Raw genomic sequence first — 19,171 nt, forward strand, 5'->3', positions numbered from 1 at the left:
TCTAAATCCATAGTTAAAAACACACAGAAAATATTACCTTAGGACGCTTCCAAGAAAGAATCAGTGACTTATTGACAGCGTCAAAAAGTTCCACGTAGACATGAACGATCTGATTCAACTCTGGGTGCTTGTGTTCCACCCATTTCTAGATCAAACAATCACAAATTTGTTAGTGAACATTTAAATAACCAAATATTTTGTAACATTTAACACAAGTATTTAGTATTTTCTATGAGAGCCCAGTTTTTGTTGTACACAAACTTGAAGTGTATAATTAAATATATATTTCATATATATTAATATCTGACCAATGTGACATTTCTTGATTAAATTATTCATAGAGAATAAAGAATATTAATTGAAACCATTAACAAAGTTATCATACTTAACTAATTATGCCGGAAAATTGTTTTATATCACCAAATTTGCCACTTTTAATTATGTAGTAGTATTTTTACTACAAACTTGTGCTTTTTTAATAAGTCTAATAAACTAGAAACCAAACCTGACAAATAAAATTATTAGGTAGTCAAAATTAAACGAAAAAAAATTTCACTTAGATAAATAAATACAAGTCATTTCAAGAACTTGGTATCTGCTTTCAAACCCAAAATAAGGGGTTTGACACATGCACACTTAACACGTCTGCATTTGCCTGCCACAGTGTTATGATCATGGCTCTGAATAGTGCTGTGGTAATATATATTTATAAGTTGGATTTTTAGTATATGTTTAAGCTTAATTGACTACATTTTGTACTATGTAAAATGTTAATAAAATAGGGTCTAATGCATTGAAAACCATGTTAATGCTCTCTTTTGATGCTTTCATTATAGCAATACAAAATTGACTAAGGATTTTGTGCCAAACAGATATATTTAGTTTATTATCAGTATCTTATAAATTCTTTAAAAATAGTCTTTGGGCTCAAGGGCCTATTTTAAAATTTCCTTATACACACACACGTTACAGGTATTAGATACCCATGTGCGTAATTAGATATCATGGTAATCTTGAAAACAATTATTAAATTTATTTAATCTACAAACCAAACACATACTGTTATTTAAATTTTGTTATATATTTTATTAATTTGGAAAATACATAACTGAGAAAGTAGTGCTAGTTAAAAATTAATAACAATTGCAAAGCATTCAGGATCCACTGAATGCAATGAGATCTTTGTGTTAATCTAACGAATCTTTCATAATTGAAGAATAAATAGTTCTAGTTATAAGTATATTACGTCAATAAGTGAATATTTCACATACAAAAATGTGTTTATCCAACAAGACCCAAAAGGTAGAAATTTTTGTATATACAGAAGAGTCCCGTTAATCCGACTTAATTGAGACCGAGCCCTATTCGGATTATGTGATTGTTCGGATTAGCCAGAATTACAGAAAAATACGGTTTTAAACTTGAGATGGGTCTATTTTTGTTATAGAATTATCAACATTGTTTATTAAAACATGTTTTCTGACTGTTGCATTGTATTTCTTGACAAATAAACGTGTTTGCGAATACTAAGCACATTTACCGTATTTAGTGTGAGAGCTCTATTGTTAAGCAATGTGAGCGTACTGGATATTGTACGGGTCCACGCGTTCAATAGTTGTACGAAACTACGCGCCATCCAATAGACTCTCTTCAATGCGACAGAAGACAATAACTGAATTTATGTCTTTTAACAATTAATATTGTACTCAATAATAATATCAGTACTGTACGTCCAATTTTTGTTTGATTTCACTTCTTAATACAGTAATTTAATTCATACTTAACCTATAAGTTTCAATTTGGTACTGTATTTAACTTCATTATTTATGTACTGTACCGTACACAATTTGTCTTAATAAAATACTGTATGTCTGTTTAATTAAAGTTTTCTTTGTTTATGTACGAAATGATGCACCCATTTTCAATTTTATGTAATTAGTTCCTATAACTATTCATTATCGTTATAAATAATTCCTCCTGGACCTGTTCGGATTAACCAACGTTCGGATTAGCGGGACTCCACTGTACACCTCTAAAAGTAACAAAACTAACTGTATAGTAGTATTTTATTTTTAATTAATTCATTTCATGGATGGAATAAAATTTTTAAATTTTTTTGAATTTCCAAGAACAGAATATTCACTCACACGTTTCCAGCAGAGAGAGAATGACAAAAAATACTATTTATAAAACTAAACAAATGACGGTTTGATTGAAAACAACTCACTGTTTTGGGAATGTCTACAGTGGGGAACTGTGAGAGTGGTGTGGAGACTGTCATCTTTTTACTGGAGACCTTTGCAACGCAGCATTGCAGCCTGTAACCTGGCTTGATGTTTACATGATCCTAAAACATACAAAATCATATTATTACATACTTTTATTGATGAAAAACCAAGAAGACCCAAACATCAAAACTGTAACTGATCAAATATTTTTTACAATGTAACTAATTATTTTACAATCTATACAATTTACCAAATTAAATTTGTAATATTGTATGCAAGGATTAACAAAATAATACATCACATAATCAAATTCACAGTATGCTGAGTTTGTTTGCATCATGTCTAGCTTAATTATTCTCCCAATAGACTAAATGACTATAATGCTTTTTTGTACATAAACTATAATTTTGATTTGTATTGGTGTCAAATTCAGGATTGTTTTGGCCAACAAAATGAACTAAAATAATAAAATAAGCTAATTCTGGGAGGTAAAGGTATAAGGAGCCATGTTACAGCACTAAAAGCAAGTAATAAGAACTGCCATTTATACAAGCTATCACAAATAAGAGACTTCGACAACATAAAAACAAGACTTTACCAAAGATTTTCATAAACTATACAGAATAATAACTTATTAAAGAAAAGTTATCAAAGATTATAGAAAAATAAAATAACACCTTGAGTTCATAAAATGAAACAAATTAGCATTCTCCTTTCAGTTGTCTAGGGTTACCTTGGTAGAATGATTGGCAATAGATTCTTTTACTTGAAAATTACAGGGTTCCAAACTATACTGAGTTTTCAGAATATTCTGGATCTTATAAATGGATGAAAGAGTTAATGATGTCTTGTCAGTTGAAATTTATAATACATCCAGCAATTGAAACTGATATAAAACTGGGACGGACCCATTGCTTTAAATTATCTTGAGCAGATTACACTTCTGACAACACTAATTTTAATATACTGTCTGAGGGGAACCAAAAACTGTTTCAGCGTCGCACTACAAGTGGCCAAACATCATTGTAGAACCATACAAGGCCTGGGACCTATGACAAGCAATAAGCCAATAAAGACCAACGTCACTGAAGAGGAAGCTGAAGCTGGCAATGAGAACTGTCCTCTAACGGCCCAAACTACAACACTGAGAGACACTGGAGGCACCATGAAGCCTCCAGTTTCTGCTAAACTCCTAGCACCCAATGAAACATACTTGGACTTCTTCAATAAAAATGCAGAACACTACAGGGCAACATCAAGAGCTGCAGCGGAGGCTAAAGAAAATGCAAGAGAAATTTCTAAATCTCAGCCAGCTGATAATGGCTTAGTTACTGACACGTTACTAGCAGCACCTACGTCAGGACAGAGCCCGCCTTTTTTAGACAGAAGCTTCAAAACAAAAAGCCGCTACAAATCACGGCTTATCCTAAATTCAATGCTGAAGGAGCACATAAAACACTAACAGTATTTCACCAGAATGTGGACAGGATGACAAATAAAGTAGAAAGAATAAACCACGAACTAAGCACCAGGAAACCGGACATTGTCATCCTCACTGAGCACGGGATGAATAAGGACTGTCTAGAAAATACTCGACTACCGGGGTACTCCCTCGTCAGCAACTTTAGCAGAGTCAGCCACCAAAAAGGAGGAGTTGCCATTTACAAAAGTAACGAACTGGAAATGATATAACAAGCCTTAATATTGAAAACCGCAGTATTGAACTCACATGCGAGATCGCATGCATAAGTCTTAGAGTAACAAAATCTAATTACCTCTATATTCTTGGAATCTATAGGACAAGTAGCCATCTAGACACCACTCTGGAAATCCTAACAGACCTGCTGGATGACCTCCTAACGCAGAACAACCCAATACTGATCATGGGTGACATCAATATTGACTCCATCAAAGAACATACCCAGAAAACCAAATTTAATGAACTCCTCGCCACTTACAATCTGCACAGACTGACACTCCCAGCGACAAGGATTACCCACAACACTGCAACCTCAATTGACTGTGTCTGCACAAACATGGCACAGCATGACATTGATGTGGAGGTTGTCCACACAGGCCTCTCACACCACACTGGGCAATACTGCAGCATGGCAATACCAACACAGGCAAAAAAGACACTAATCTCAAATCGCAGACACTTCAACAACAGAAATCTTGAGAACCTTAGGCAGCTTCTATCGGCTCAGGACTGGACAAGTGTGACCTCAGCGAGCGGTATGGAGGAAACCTATACCAACTTCTCCAACATTATGACTTCTGCCCTAGATATAACATGTCGATATAAAAGATCTCGGGCAAGGCACAGTACCCAACGAGGAATAGTAAATGACACAGAGGCCCAGACCTTAAAAAAGAACTTTCAAACTGCTTGGCAAAAGTACATTCAAACCAGCAGAGATGAGGACAAAAGGGATGCTGTAAAAATTAAAAAAAAATATGACTTGAAGCTCAGAACCCTCCGACACCTGGCTAGCGAAGAACATATACATCAAGCCAATAACAAGAGTAAAGCTCTGTGGGACATTGTTAATGGCGAGAGAAAACCAAAAGGTGAACAGACATCAAACCTGCAATTGCGAATCAGAGGGAGATTAGTAGACGACCCTAAAAAAATAGCTGACCACATTAACACCTACTTTGTTAATGTTGCTAATGAGACCCTTAAGCAGAATGACAGTGTAACTCAAATGCCCCTAGACATGAATGACGTCCCAAGCTTACAAACCATGTCATTACATTCAACTACGCTCAAGGAGGTCCAGAAGATCATTGACTCACTAAAACCCAAAACCTCAGCTGGAAATGATGAAGTGTCAGCGAAACTATTAAAATACTGCAAAAATGAACTATCTCCCATTCTTGTTCATATAGTCAACAAATCTTTCGCCCAAGGAATCTTCCCTTCTGGCTTAAAAAATTCCAGAGTATATGCCAAACACAAGCAAGGTGACAAGCTAGAACTTTCAAACTACAGGCCAATCTCACTGCTCTCAACCTTCTCTAAAGTAATTGAGAAGGTTGCCCTCACCAGACTACTGGAACATCTAAAGTGGAATGGACTATTAACAGACAGGCAGCATGGCTTTATCAGTGGCAGATCAACAGCGACAGCCCTCATTGATTTAATTGAGCGCACTGTAGACCACCTGGAAGCTGGGGACACTGTTATAAGCCTAATACTGGACTTTAGCAAAGCCTTCGACTGCCTGGACCATGACTTGATAATAAAAAAACTGAATGCCCTTGGAATACATGGAGTGGAGGCTAAATGGTTTAAAAACTACCTCAATGGAAGAAGTCAGCTGGTAGAAGTAGAACACACGCTGAAGAACACTATCACCTCAGTCAGATCAGACCTGCTTCCAATCCAAAGAGGAGTCCCACAGGGCTCAGTGCTTGGCCCCGTATTGTTTTGTCCTATTCACAAATGACTTACCACAGTACCTCCAAGACTATGCGTACAGTGTAATGTATGCTGACGACACAGTGCTGCTAACAGGAAAGAAAAACACAGAAGACCTGGAAATTGACTCATATATTGCACTGAATGTGGCTGCTGAATACTGCATAAAAAATGACCTTGTACTTAATGAGTCTAAGACAAAGCAGATTGTTTCTGGGAAGAAACAGAGAGAAAGTCTCTGAACTCCCCAACATCACAGTGACCAGCGAAGTGAAGCATCTGGGGATCATCATAGATGAAAAGCTATCCTGGAATGGACACCTGGATAGGCTTTGTCAAAGACTGAGCTCAGCCATCTTTGTAATAAGGAGGATTAAGACCATCAGCACTCAAGCAGCCAGCAAAATCGCATACTATGCACTGTTTGAGTCACACCTAAGGTACGGCATTGTGGTCTGGGGAGGCTCAACAGCAAGAAATATACAGCGTGTACTGATCCTACAAAAGAAAGCCATAAGAACAATATCTGGGCTAGGCACAAGAGACAGCTGTAGACAGGCTTTTAAGGACTTAGGGATCCTCACAGCACCCTCCCTTTATATCCTAGAGACAATACTTCATGCCTCTTCTCGAAACCTTCCAAGACACTATGATAGGCATGCTTACCAAACTAGAAATGCCACAAACTATACATTACCTCTACACAGGTCAGCACTCTATGAATCAAAGCCTACATACGCTGGAGCAAAATTTTTTAACAACCTCCCAGAAGCACTGAAGAGTATCAGCCGCAATCTGCTTAAGAAGAGACTGACAACCTGGTTGCTGGACCAATCATTCTACACCCTGGAGGAGTTCCTGAATTGGAGAGAACATTGACCACAACTGCCTAACCTGGAAACTATTATTGACAAATTGTAAAATGCTTATACTGTTTGACACCAATTCAGATCTTGATGATCTTGTATTAAGTTCTATCAATAAAATCAATAAATCAAAATATACCTTGAGAAATCCTCGAATGGCTGGGTTTGGGCTGAAGTAGCAACTGCCTGCTTTTATTTGATAGAGCCAAGCTTTCATGAAGTCACCTTCTGAATAAATTTGGCCATACTGATGGCACTTGGGCACTATACCCTCTGTAAAATACATGATTATTGTTACAACTTACAATAGATGTTTTAGAACAAACTGAAACTATGATTTCTTGGAGCACATCAAGTAAGACTAACCTAAATATTCTCATGACATAATTCACTTTTACAATTTTACTTAAAGCAAACTTTCCCATCAACAAAATTTATTTAAACTCTTTTATTATCTAATTGGCCAAAGGAGACTTAAGAAATTACATTTTCTAATAGTATATGTAAGCAAAATAATGATGAATTTAATTTTTTCAAGCTTAGTATTTATACCAAAACACTATATTGAATATTATTATCCATTATAAACAAAATTCATGAAATTGTAGAGATTTATGAATCACGGATGAGGTAATATTATTTCTCAGCTTTACTTATCACAATGATTACATCACGAAAAAACTAAATTCAGCTTGTTTTGCACTAGAATTATTGTCAGACTGTGCAGATTTTTATATATTAACCCTTCGTACGCTGAAAGCAAGTTGTATAAAATTGCTCTAATGCTCAATAAAAAAAATTTTAATTTTCTCAAAGTTATATATTTTTTTAGGTTTATTGGTCTTGCAACTGATGAAAACACATGATAGTTTTTGTATTGCTTTTATTTTATTTACATATGAGTACATACATGTAAATATACACACAGTATACAAAGTCCAATAAACTTTTCTGAAAGTAGCAAAAGTTAGCACAACAGTAATTCATATTATTTATACAAAATTAGAAGATAATGAAGGGAACAAATCCATGGCAAATATAGAATATATAAAGAACACAAAATGGTACAAAAATAAAAAAAGGCACACTAATATTGGACTTGTGTGTGGTAAATCTCAAAACACTCATCTGGGTGGAGGGCAGGCTTGGCCTCACGTTTTACATAGATGTATAGTTTATCACATTATCGATATGGATAACCTCGCACAATAGACAGCTAAAGCAGTATAGCAGGTTATAAACAATAAACAACAGTACATAGCGGCCGCCGGCAGCTGACTGTCACGCGCGAGTATTTCCGCTTAGAGCGTACAGCTTGCTCACTAGCGATGGCGCGGACTGACAAAGCAAACAAAAACTTACGTTGTGATTGGTCCCAGCTGTTTTGATGAGTCACGCTTCACATTGCGTCATATTAGAACACCAAATATTCACTCTCAAGCATTCTGGCGGCAATTTGTAGAACTAACGTAAATATACTGCGTTGTCAGGGGATTCCGCGATATATTCCTCTTAGAACGTTTCGAGTTAGATTTACTCAGCGGAATATTCCGCTTACAGCGTATGAAGGGTTCAAACGGTTTAATTTGCTAGTTTTTCATAGCATTATGGTATCTAGGCTAGCAGTCTGGGGTGGTACAAGTTCAAAACATTTTAACAGAATATTTATAAAACAAAATCGCAATCAGATTTATGAATAAGAAAATGTTTATTTAAACATTGCAAACCTCTTTTAAATCTTAAAAAAAACATGACTTTACCAAGTGCATATATTTTTGCGATTTGTTTGTTTCATTTTGTTGATAAAAATATATTCCTCTTTTGTTTATAAAATGTACATAACATTAAAGGCACAATGGACATTACACGTTACACTAGAAGTGTCGTATTAGGCAAGTAAGCAGATTTGGGTTCAATGTATTAGTACTGTACTTTGATTGGTTAATTTTATATTATTGAGTCCACAATGTTCGATTTTAATATGGCACAATGTGCATATTTATTGTATACATTAACTTAATTTACGTATTATGTACGTTGACTTTTATTATTTGTGTGGCAATTCTTAACGTATCAAATAGGACATAAAATTCTGGTTCTGATTTTAAATTAATAATAATTTTCAAAATTTATTATACTTTGGATTAATTAATTTTTATAGTAAAAACAAAGATAGACTAGTTGGAATGGTTGCATTATCCTTATAAGATTAATTTATTCCTTAGCTTAGTTATAGTGATACTATTCTGTATTTGTGCAAACCACTCAATAATGTACACAAATGAACAAAGTATACATGAATTCCTACTTATGACATTATGATTAAATTTTTGTGTAGTTAAATTTAACTTGAGGATGAAGAAAACTTACCAACACCATCGTAATCGCAAGCAGTAACTGCAAAATGGTCAGGAAATACTTCAGAAATCACTAACTCGTACACTTCTCCCACAGTCAAATGCTTGGGCTTCTTGGACTGTCTCGGGGTCAGGCTCATCAGTAGCTTTTCTTCTTTTACGTTCACATACGTGATGTAGCACTTCACCTGATCACATGACAATTAACAGTTATTTAAACTGATTATTGACAAAAAAACACATCATTAGTCCTAACTTTTAAACAAAAATTAAAATTTCAGCCGTCTTTCAATAAAAAGTAAACAAGCCAGATGTTTATATTAGATTGCAATGAAATTTGCAGGCACTAATTTTGGACCACTATAACATATATTTATTACAATCTTCAAAAATTGGGTTGCAATTTTAAGTGTTTCTATTAAAAAATAAATGTTTTAATGTTAAACAATCATACTCTACTTAAAATATTTTATAAGTACACACATTAATTGTTTAGCTGATAATATTATGATTCCAAAATAAAAAGACATTCTTTGACTTCATACAGCAAATCAAAAATTCATTAGATTACTTTCATATTAAAAGCTGTAAAAAGTGGAACATTTTCTAGCAAAAATGAAATATACATTTTCTAAAATTTTTTTGCAAGCTTGACTTATAACTTTTATTCTACTTAAACTTCAAAACTTTTAAAATAAATAAAAATGATCACAATTTTATGGAGAGAAAAAATGGGTATATTGGAGCTGCAAGATTTTGTAAATTTACCATCCTTTAATCGTATGTGAAATATGAATTTTCTTGCTAACTTTTAACTCCTCTTGATTATTTTTATAAGCTATATCTCAATAAAATTCAACAAAACGTAAGCTATGTTAAAACATACAATTACGTAACTGCCTACGGTACTTGAGAACTGACCAACTTCAAACCAGTGATTCAAACTTGTTATGCAGTGACGGTAGAATTAACATACCAACTGGCCAGGAGTGAATGTTGTTTTTTCGCCATCTAGTTGCAGGGTACCAGCTACATCATTGAAGAATGTAACTAGTAGACTGTTAGCACGCACGTGTCTGACCGTGCCCCAGTAGCCGGCGTTGATGCGAGCTGCTCGGTAGTCCATGAGTGCCGGAGACCGGATAAGAGTCTCCTTTAGCGTCACTGTCGCCTGGCGCAGCTCTGGATCCACCTTCAGCACCTGCCAGTCATCAGTTACTCGATTAGTCGGGAAATCAAGAAATCATTAAATAAACAGATTGCAAGAGCCTGATTGTTTTAACTGTAAAAGTATCGGAATATTTTGGTGAAAATTTGTTTATTATAAGTGTATGGTGCAAGAAAAAATTTTAATTAAGTATGGTGTGGTAAAATGAGCCTTAATCGGCACAGGACATTTTTACTTGTACAAGGTCAGTTCTGTAAGTTAAGTAAACTTTAACTTAAGGATTCCATTTCTTATACTGTATTGACTCTCGCCTTTATTTCGTTTGATAAGATTCTTGTACTGAATAGCACTTAAAAGGGAATTGGCCTCTCTTTATATGATCTCTATTTTTAAAATATTGATTACATATAAATTCCATAAGAAATAAATTAATAATATTTCCGTTGTCACAAAATCTACCTACTTCTTCCAACTGAACTGGAGTCGCTATTTCTACCCATTTTTTGGTACCTAATCATTTACAGATACCATGTATTCTGGTACTTGCTCTCAATTTTAGATTCTTGTGTAATACAAAAATAATGCCTAAATAAGATATCAGGTCTGCTCAGCTCTAATCAGAATGAGGAATGGTTATTCTCATTAAATATGTAAATTGCATCATATGCAATAATATCAAGACTGTTCAAAATTGCTCTACCTACAATTTTGATGATATTAGTCTATGTCTTATGTGAACATTTGATCATTAAAAGGACAATTTTTCAGATAATCAATCACATCTCATTTCTTCGTAGTAATGCTTGAAGACAAACTTAATAAAAACATTATATGTCATGGAAAAAGTGTGTGTTTCTATTAATTATAATATAACTAGTTATTCATACTATTTTAAATTTATGTTTTTCGTTGTTAATTTTTAAAAACTATTTTTTTATTACAATTACGCTCATTGTTCTGTTTCACATAATAATAGAATTTTTGTTAACATTGTATTAATTATAAAATTATGATGTTTGATCAAATTCAAAACAGCCACCAAAAATTGTTGGATTAAAATCTAATAGTATTTTTATTTAATAATGTGTGTTACACAACAGCAGAATCAAAAGTAACACTTTATAAAACCTTATGAATTGTGGAAAAAATTCTAATTCATAACGGTAGGCTTCTAGACAGACATTATACACTGATCAATTAATTACCCTTCCATCTACGAAATCTCCAATGTAGAAATGTTGGTAAAGATTTGAGTGAGGCACATCGGCCGAGTGCTCTCGGAAGACGTGAAGTGTGATAGAGCCGAGAGCCAGTTTCAAGCAGTCATCTTCCACGAGAGTAACACGGCATGTGACTCTGTCACCGACCTTCAACTCCTCAAAGGATACACACTGTTGCTGCAGAGTGCTCCTGAAAATAATTCTTACGTTTTACAAGAAAGACAATTGAATGAATGAATGAAAAATACCTTTATTAAAGAAGCAGAGTTAAGGCTATCACACCCTCTCTCTATCACTCTACCTCATATCGTATATAGTAAATTTACAATAGTATGACACAATTGCGGTAAATTATTAACTTATACTTTAAATATAAAATAACAAAATTGCTTAACCTATACAAAATTATGTGAACTTAATAAAAATCTACATATTAAAATGAATTCAAAACTTAAAATACAAATAAAAAAGGATTGGAAAGACATAAGTTGAAGGATAATTATTGGGTTTCCATCCATTTTAACACGTATTGTGAGGTACCACAAACACAGTTTTAACCTAAATTTACCATTAATTGTAGCCCATTAAGGCTGTCCGAAGTTGCTCGGTGACACTACACTGAACATGTGGCTATAAAAATAGCGCTATAATGAATGACTAGCATATATCATTATTTGCTATATATACAAACAAGCAAATTAAACAATTAACTTTTAAAAATTGGATTTGTTTTTTTGTTCCGGTTAATAATGTAAAATATGTGGCAAAAGTAAAGGCCACCATCAACCATAATGAGGTGGAATAGAAGAATTGTCTTCATGTATACATAAGGGTTCTAATTTTTTCTTAAGAATTAGTTTGGAATTGAAAACCAGCTTTAAGAATTGATAATGACTAGTAAAATAAAATTCTATATAATAGATCCATTTATCTGAATGTTTAATGCTAGTAGCATATTTTAATGGCTCTTAGACAGTATCATTTTTTAATAATATGGAATAAATTTGCAATAAAAATTCGCTATTTTTGTACTAAACTTAACTATTTTTCCTGAATACTGTGTTAAAGAACGATTACAGTATGGATTAATACAATACAAACCATATGTTTTATAATTTAATAGAGAACCCACATTGGTAGTACGCTGGGTGCCCATATTGGTGGTTGTTGTACAGCACACTATAAAACATATACAATAGAAACCTCATCTATCCAGACATTTTCTGGATCTCCACGTTATCCAGATCGGTTTTAAACCCTTTCCGCTCGTATGTCGGACGTCGTCCGACATTGCTATTTTGCCGTTCCGCTCGTATGTCGGACGCCATCTGACATTGCAGTGACGTCAGCTTTACTTTATTTTTAGCCGGCCTACGATGTTTCTGATTGGTGCTGCGATCGCACGGCAATTCTCAGGAACTAATAAATTACAGCTGAACTGCGATTGGTCGCCTGCTGATTTATTTTGCTTTGTCATTGTAGTCACGTTTCCTAACCAATTTTCAGACGCGTTCGCATTAGTGACTCGATATGTCGTTACCAAGTACCTCTTTTCTTTCTGATTCAGAAGTTATTGCTGAATTACTTAATTAAGGCAAGGATAATCAAATAAACATACAAAAGCCAACAGTTATCTGTCAGTATAACAAATATATGGGTAGCTTGGACCAAGCAGACCACTATATTGCTTCCTACAAATTTCCCCGTAAATCTCTGAAGTAGTGGAGAAAGCTATTTTTCTGGATGTTGGAAGTGGCAATAGTAAATAGCTTTCTCTTGTTCAACACGAATAAAACAAAACCATGGAGAAAAAACAATTCAACACAGGAATTTCAGAGAAATCCTTATCACTGAACTTGTAGGCCATGTCCGCAACCCTATGAGTTTGAAGCGGGGTCGTCCTTCATCAGTAGAAAAAGAAGAAAAGCTAAACAAACAACCTCACTTTCTTGCAGCTCATCCAACAAAAAAAACCAAAGACTGTGCTGTTTGTAGCAATAGAAAGGTGCCAGGAGGAAGAAAGGAAACACTTTACTATTGTAAAACCTGTTCAAAAAATCCTGGTCTTCATCCTGCAGAGTGTTTTGAACGATACCATATCATGCTAAAATATAAAACTTATTAGTGTAAGTATCAAATTTTATATCTCTAAAATATAAATTAGAAATAAAATAAAATTATTATACAATATAATAATGTATATACTTTATTGACTTCCAGTTTGCTAAAAATGGGTTTTTACTGAAAATATGCTAAAATAAATACGAGCTGAGGGGGCAGACTAGTGAAAAAAAATCCGAGTGGAAAGGGTTAAAGAGTGGAGTGACTCCAATTATTCTAAGAATAATCTTTTTTTATTCCCAGTGTTAATTTTCCGGACAATACATGTTTTGTGTCTGACTAAGATCTTTTGAACATATTTTTTTTCATTTTCATGTTATTCCTTTCTTATTGTGTAACTAATCACAATAAAATAAAATAAATATATTAATTAATGATAAATAATTCCTTATTATTTATCATTTATTGTGTTTTTACTACACTTCCAGATCATTCAGATTTACATTTATTCAGATCACCTCCAGTCCTAATTCATCCAGATGAACAAGGTTGTACTGTACAATACTACAATATTGTAAAGCTACACTATGCTACATTTTATATTAAATTTTGAACATTATTTACCTTTCAAAGGAACAGTTATATATCTGTTCCATGTAGTCAAATGCCAAAATTCTTGCGGTAACCTTTTTACCTTTCGGAAATTGTTTCTTGATGTTAGCTTTTTTGATATTATCACCTAACCTTCGTATTGATACAAATCCTTTGTTTCCAACATCTTTATCAATATTCTCACCAAGGCACAAGAATATTCCTTTTGAGTAACTGTTTGTCACCTGCAACATAACATGTGAGATAAACAACTGTATAAATATTATATATTCTTCTATACCGGAAAAATTTTAAATCAACTAAATTTATAACATACAACATTTTTAATTTTTTGAATGCCTGGAAACTTTGGTATTCAAACTGACTGATGAACTGATCATCCGAACTCACTGGCACTATATTACTCAAACCAAGATTCACAAATTGATGACAGAATTGAAAGACAGATTTATTAGAATACGAATGATGTTTCACGCTGAAAGATTCCATTAGTATTTTCTATGCAGTAACCAATGTAGACATCTTTGCAGCATTCCACGATTAGTCAAGAGAAATTGACCATTATTACAGATTAGACTTTCAAACTTTAACGTTGACCAAAAGAATTCACACAAGACCTAATGTGTAATCTCTTAGGTAGTATCACTCCTCAGATAATATCTAAAAGTTAAGTTTATAAAAGATTTGATACTGCTCCAGCCAAGTATTGTATTGCAGCAAGAAAAAGTCATCAATTTAAAATTATTTTTGAATGGCTTTCAATTTTTAAAATATCACTGGCAAGTTTATTACATCAAAACCAATCATTTGTCACTAGAGTTGTTATTATGGAAGCCATTATTCAAAGTTAAACACTCTTATAAAAAGTCCAGTTAAAAATCAAAAGATTGAGAGACTGTCAATTTGGAAGTAATTTTCAGTGATTGGTAGACACTTGTTACTTTCAGCTCTGAGACTGTTTAAACAAGTGTAGCCCATAGAATTTTTAAAATGAAATATTAAATTTGTAATATTATTGAAAATTTGCAATTTATAGTACTTGTCATGCATTAAAAAAAACTTGTTGGCATGCTCAGAAAACTATTGTAGTTTCATTGTGTTGATAAACTAATTTAATTTTGAATTTTAACGTTCAAAATATAAGTACAAGATATACTGTTTGATACCTTCCGAGCCCAATATTTCTAAACATAGCATTCTTACATGTTTCTTTTATATGTGAAAGAAAGTTTTAGAATTGAATACACATTCATTAATACAATACATTTATTTATAACAATATTCATCAATATTAAGGCATTTATCTTATTATGGAACTAGATTTTAATTCCAGTCATCATAATATAATTCTGCCAGCTGATTAACCAATCAAAGTACAGAGGTTATTTTTACTCAATTGTCCCAGCACCAATTGCTTAGATGCTTTCACAATAATGAATGAAGTAGTACTCACTGGGCTCTAGGTTAGGACTATATGGAGTGTAATGGATTTGATCCCAAATAAATGACAAGACGAGATATTGGATTCAAGTAAATGCATCTGGGTGGGCATAATCTTGAAGGAAAACTATATTTCACATTCTTTTGGATTTAAGGTTGAGTGGAAGAGAGGGCTAAAACAGCCCGTACTATGCTTCATAATCAAGTAATTTTTCATTTCATTTCATCTTTTTTACTGAGTACGCTTTAGTCCCAAAGTTTCTAATATCATCCTGAGATAAAAATCAATGAAAAAATTGTTTGAACTTTAATTCTTGGAGTGATGTTGAATACCTCCATTCCATACATTGCTGTTTAGATTTGGGTGTAACATGAAGCTACCTATGTTTTATCACAAGTTACAATTTAGCATGAGAAATCATCACCTTTACCACATGCTCGAGTAAAGTAAATAAAACACTGGCTACAGTAATGGTTTGGTTCAGTACATCTCAGCCATAATATTCAGTACACACTATGAGCACAACTTCCGAAACAGTTCAAACATTGAGACACAATTTTACGCAGAACATTTTGGAACCATGGGCATACATATAGAGCTCAGGCAACTCAAGCCAATTCCCCTACAAAATTGTGTTCTGACCTAGAACACATATACGAGGTCTTAAAGCTTAAGATTTCCCGGGGAAGATTTCCAAGCCCCTATTTTTGGAAGCTATTTTATACTTCCTAAATCACCCAGTCTGTTGGCTCTCCCCAGAATAATGATCTGTATTCACCACTGCTTGAAACTGAAAAACCTCAACATTTCTGCATCAAGACTTCATTAATAACTCCAATGCAAGATATAAACATTTGTATTGCGATATTTAACAGCTCTTCTTACCATTCCCTATAGTGATTTTTACATTTCACTTATTATTGTAAATCCATTAATGTAAATTGTTTTTATAATCTGCAATAAAATGTGTTTTTTCTACTATTTAAAAAAAAATGCCATTTACAAGTAGATATTGTTATTTTCAAGATATGAAAACTGGTTTGGTAAATATTGCTTCCTTACCTGGCTGTCAATAACTGCCCCAAGCGCAATCCTAGGTGTGACACACGTATTCATGTTCTTGAGAGTGAGATACATCGGATTAGCCGACAGCTGGAAGTCTGAGTGTGGACAGATATACAAGACAGTGGCCTTCAGTTCGGACTCAGTCTTGTAGTCGTTTGGTCTAGACCAACACTCTTCCAGCTGAGATGTCTCTATGTACGCTTTGTTCCGCCCCACTTTCACGACCAGTCCACTCTTCATCACCTACAAATATTACACATTACACAATTGGGATTGATATAACTGTGTCTGTTACCAAAATTAGTTAAAAATAAAAATCATACGGATTTTTAAGATTTAATTACTCCTATTTTAATATTTTGTTCATAAAAATATATTTAAGATATTAATTTATCCATGTACAAAAGTGGATATAAAATTGTTTAAATTTAAATACAATTAGTTATTTTTTTCTCTATTGAAAATTCTATTTATTTACAAAGAATGAGGTAAGATGAATTTCAACTTAGCCTTTCTACTTATTTTGTATTTCAATGATACATTTTTCATGTACAATCTCCAATGCATCCGTGTCAGTAACTACATCGGACATCAGTGATAGGATAATTACTGGTGACACTGTCATAGTTTAGTACCATAATACTATCTTGCTTAAAGAGATTCCTTCCAATGATCCGTGACCCAGAAGACCAATAAATGCTATAAAGAACATATACAGTGTGAACTGTTCTTACCTGTTCCACAACACAGTGCACTGTGAATCCAGGCTGTAGCGTCTGAGAGCTGACATTTGTCAGTGTGGCCCGAGCCAGTGCCAGTGGATCCAATGTCACTTCCACTTGACTTGATGACTTCCCCATAGTGCACTTCATCACCAGACATCTCAATACTTCTCCGACAACTGTCAATACAATGATAAACGTAGTGATGTTTGAATTAAAACTGGCAAAACATTTTATTGATCATGTAATCTGAAAGATATATTTTAAGTTACAAGTCTTAGTGAGAGTAGTTGATAATGCCTATAATTAATATTAATACTTACAAAGAATAATTACTATTTCAAGAATTTATTTAGCAATAGTTCTTAAACGTTTAGTTGAACTGTATAGGTTACACAAACTTAAAGTGAAGTATCAGTATCACAAATAAATATAAACAGATACAATAGAGTATCGAAGGATCTGGCTGTATGGTATATTACTTTTCTAACAATCAAAAGGTGTAGGTTCTTTTTATAGCACATCTGTCTGAAAAATATGATATGCTAAGAAATGTCTTCATTTAATTAATAAAAAATTCTGTACAGGACTGTGTCATTTAGACCAAATATAGTAGAATCTTTTTCAATGGCAAAGGAACAGAATATTTACTTTGTTGTATAGTAGCCAATCCTCAGATATGAATGAGATAAACAAGATGAGGGTAATATGATCCTGAGCAGAGTGTAATAAAAACAGAGATGTTTCATGAAGTTCAACAATTTATACAAAACAAAACAAAAATTTAATTTGATGATTATTTTGTCAATATGGTCCAGATACATGTTTCATACAATTTTAATTGTAAAATATAACAAGATAAGCACAGTAAAGAAGAGATTCCCATACAAATGTTGCAGATTTGCAGCATTCTCATAATACAGAAATCATACCTGTAACCAACAGGTTGTTTTCAGTAAACCAACAATGCAACAAAGTTTGACTCAGTGTGTGCATCAGTCTAATTTATTGCCGTAACCAAAAGAATAGCATCATTTGTAAATAAAAAAGGTTAGCAAATTTTTATAATCTGTAAAGTTATGATGATAAGATGAAGAAGAACTATATCAGTCCCAGTATGACAACTTCTTACTTAATTATGATATGTCATGTTACTGTACATATTTATACAGTTCAAAAGAAAATGTGTTCATTTTCTTTAGAACTTTTTCTTCGTTATAGGAAAAGAAATAAAATTTTTATTACTTAAAAAATATAAATTTGTATTTAATGTATGATTAAAAAAGAAATGATTCATAACAAATTATTGTGTAAAGGAGTTAGATTGGAAATAATCAACACACATTATTGTTCAAAATCCACACATGTTATATGAGAACCAAGTCATGGTGATGGATAGATGATGACTGACCAGAGCAAATGAGAAATGGTAGAGATGTGGTTACAAATACCAAAACTTTCTAATATAAAAACATTTCATCTATAGATATTCATAATTAATAATTGCCAGCTGTAAAATCAACATTTTACAGAATAACACTATTGTTTAAAATTAAGTTAATTCAAACAAAGTAAAATCATTTGCATCCTGAGTAATGATTGCAAGAACAATGGCAATAAATATGGCACTTTTTATGTCTAGATGTATTTTTAAACACTGAACAATGTTTGGTTTGGTTTCAGATATCTAAAAGATATTGATCTTGCTCCTTTAAAACAAAAGTATCAGTCCGTAGTGAGGAGATTATACTAAAATTAAAGCTGGAAATCAAATAATGTTTCATTCCAAGAAAAGTCAAAATTAAAAAGACATTACAAAAGATGCACTAGACTTTTTAACACTCTAAATTTGGTTTGGTTAACGTATATTAACAATCCATACAATATTTTAGTTGGAACATCACTTTCTAATGTAGCTTTGACACCATCAGTACGTTCAGAAATATTATTGCAGATTGACTATCATTTTGTAAAGAGTTTGTTTTGTATGGTTATAAAAATATAACT

At 33.1% G+C, this 19,171-nt stretch overlaps 1 protein-coding gene across 1 annotated transcript in view; it reads right to left on the minus strand.

The window, feature by feature from the left end:
• LOC124365113 (protein RRP5 homolog) overlaps positions 1-19,171 on the minus strand; it is a 47,677-nt gene that overhangs the window by 12,789 nt on the left and 15,717 nt on the right. Inside the window, 9 exon segments of the mRNA XM_046821057.1 lie at positions 38-145; positions 2,228-2,347; positions 6,658-6,791; positions 8,889-9,063; positions 9,852-10,076; positions 11,249-11,453; positions 13,949-14,160; positions 16,440-16,685; positions 17,177-17,343. Of these exon segments, the coding sequence (XP_046677013.1) occupies positions 38-145; positions 2,228-2,347; positions 6,658-6,791; positions 8,889-9,063; positions 9,852-10,076; positions 11,249-11,453; positions 13,949-14,160; positions 16,440-16,685; positions 17,177-17,343 (1,592 nt within the window).

Source organism: Homalodisca vitripennis, chromosome 6 (assembly GCF_021130785.1).
Source record: "Homalodisca vitripennis isolate AUS2020 chromosome 6, UT_GWSS_2.1, whole genome shotgun sequence".
Classification (NCBI taxonomy): Eukaryota; Metazoa; Arthropoda; class Insecta; order Hemiptera; family Cicadellidae; genus Homalodisca; species Homalodisca vitripennis.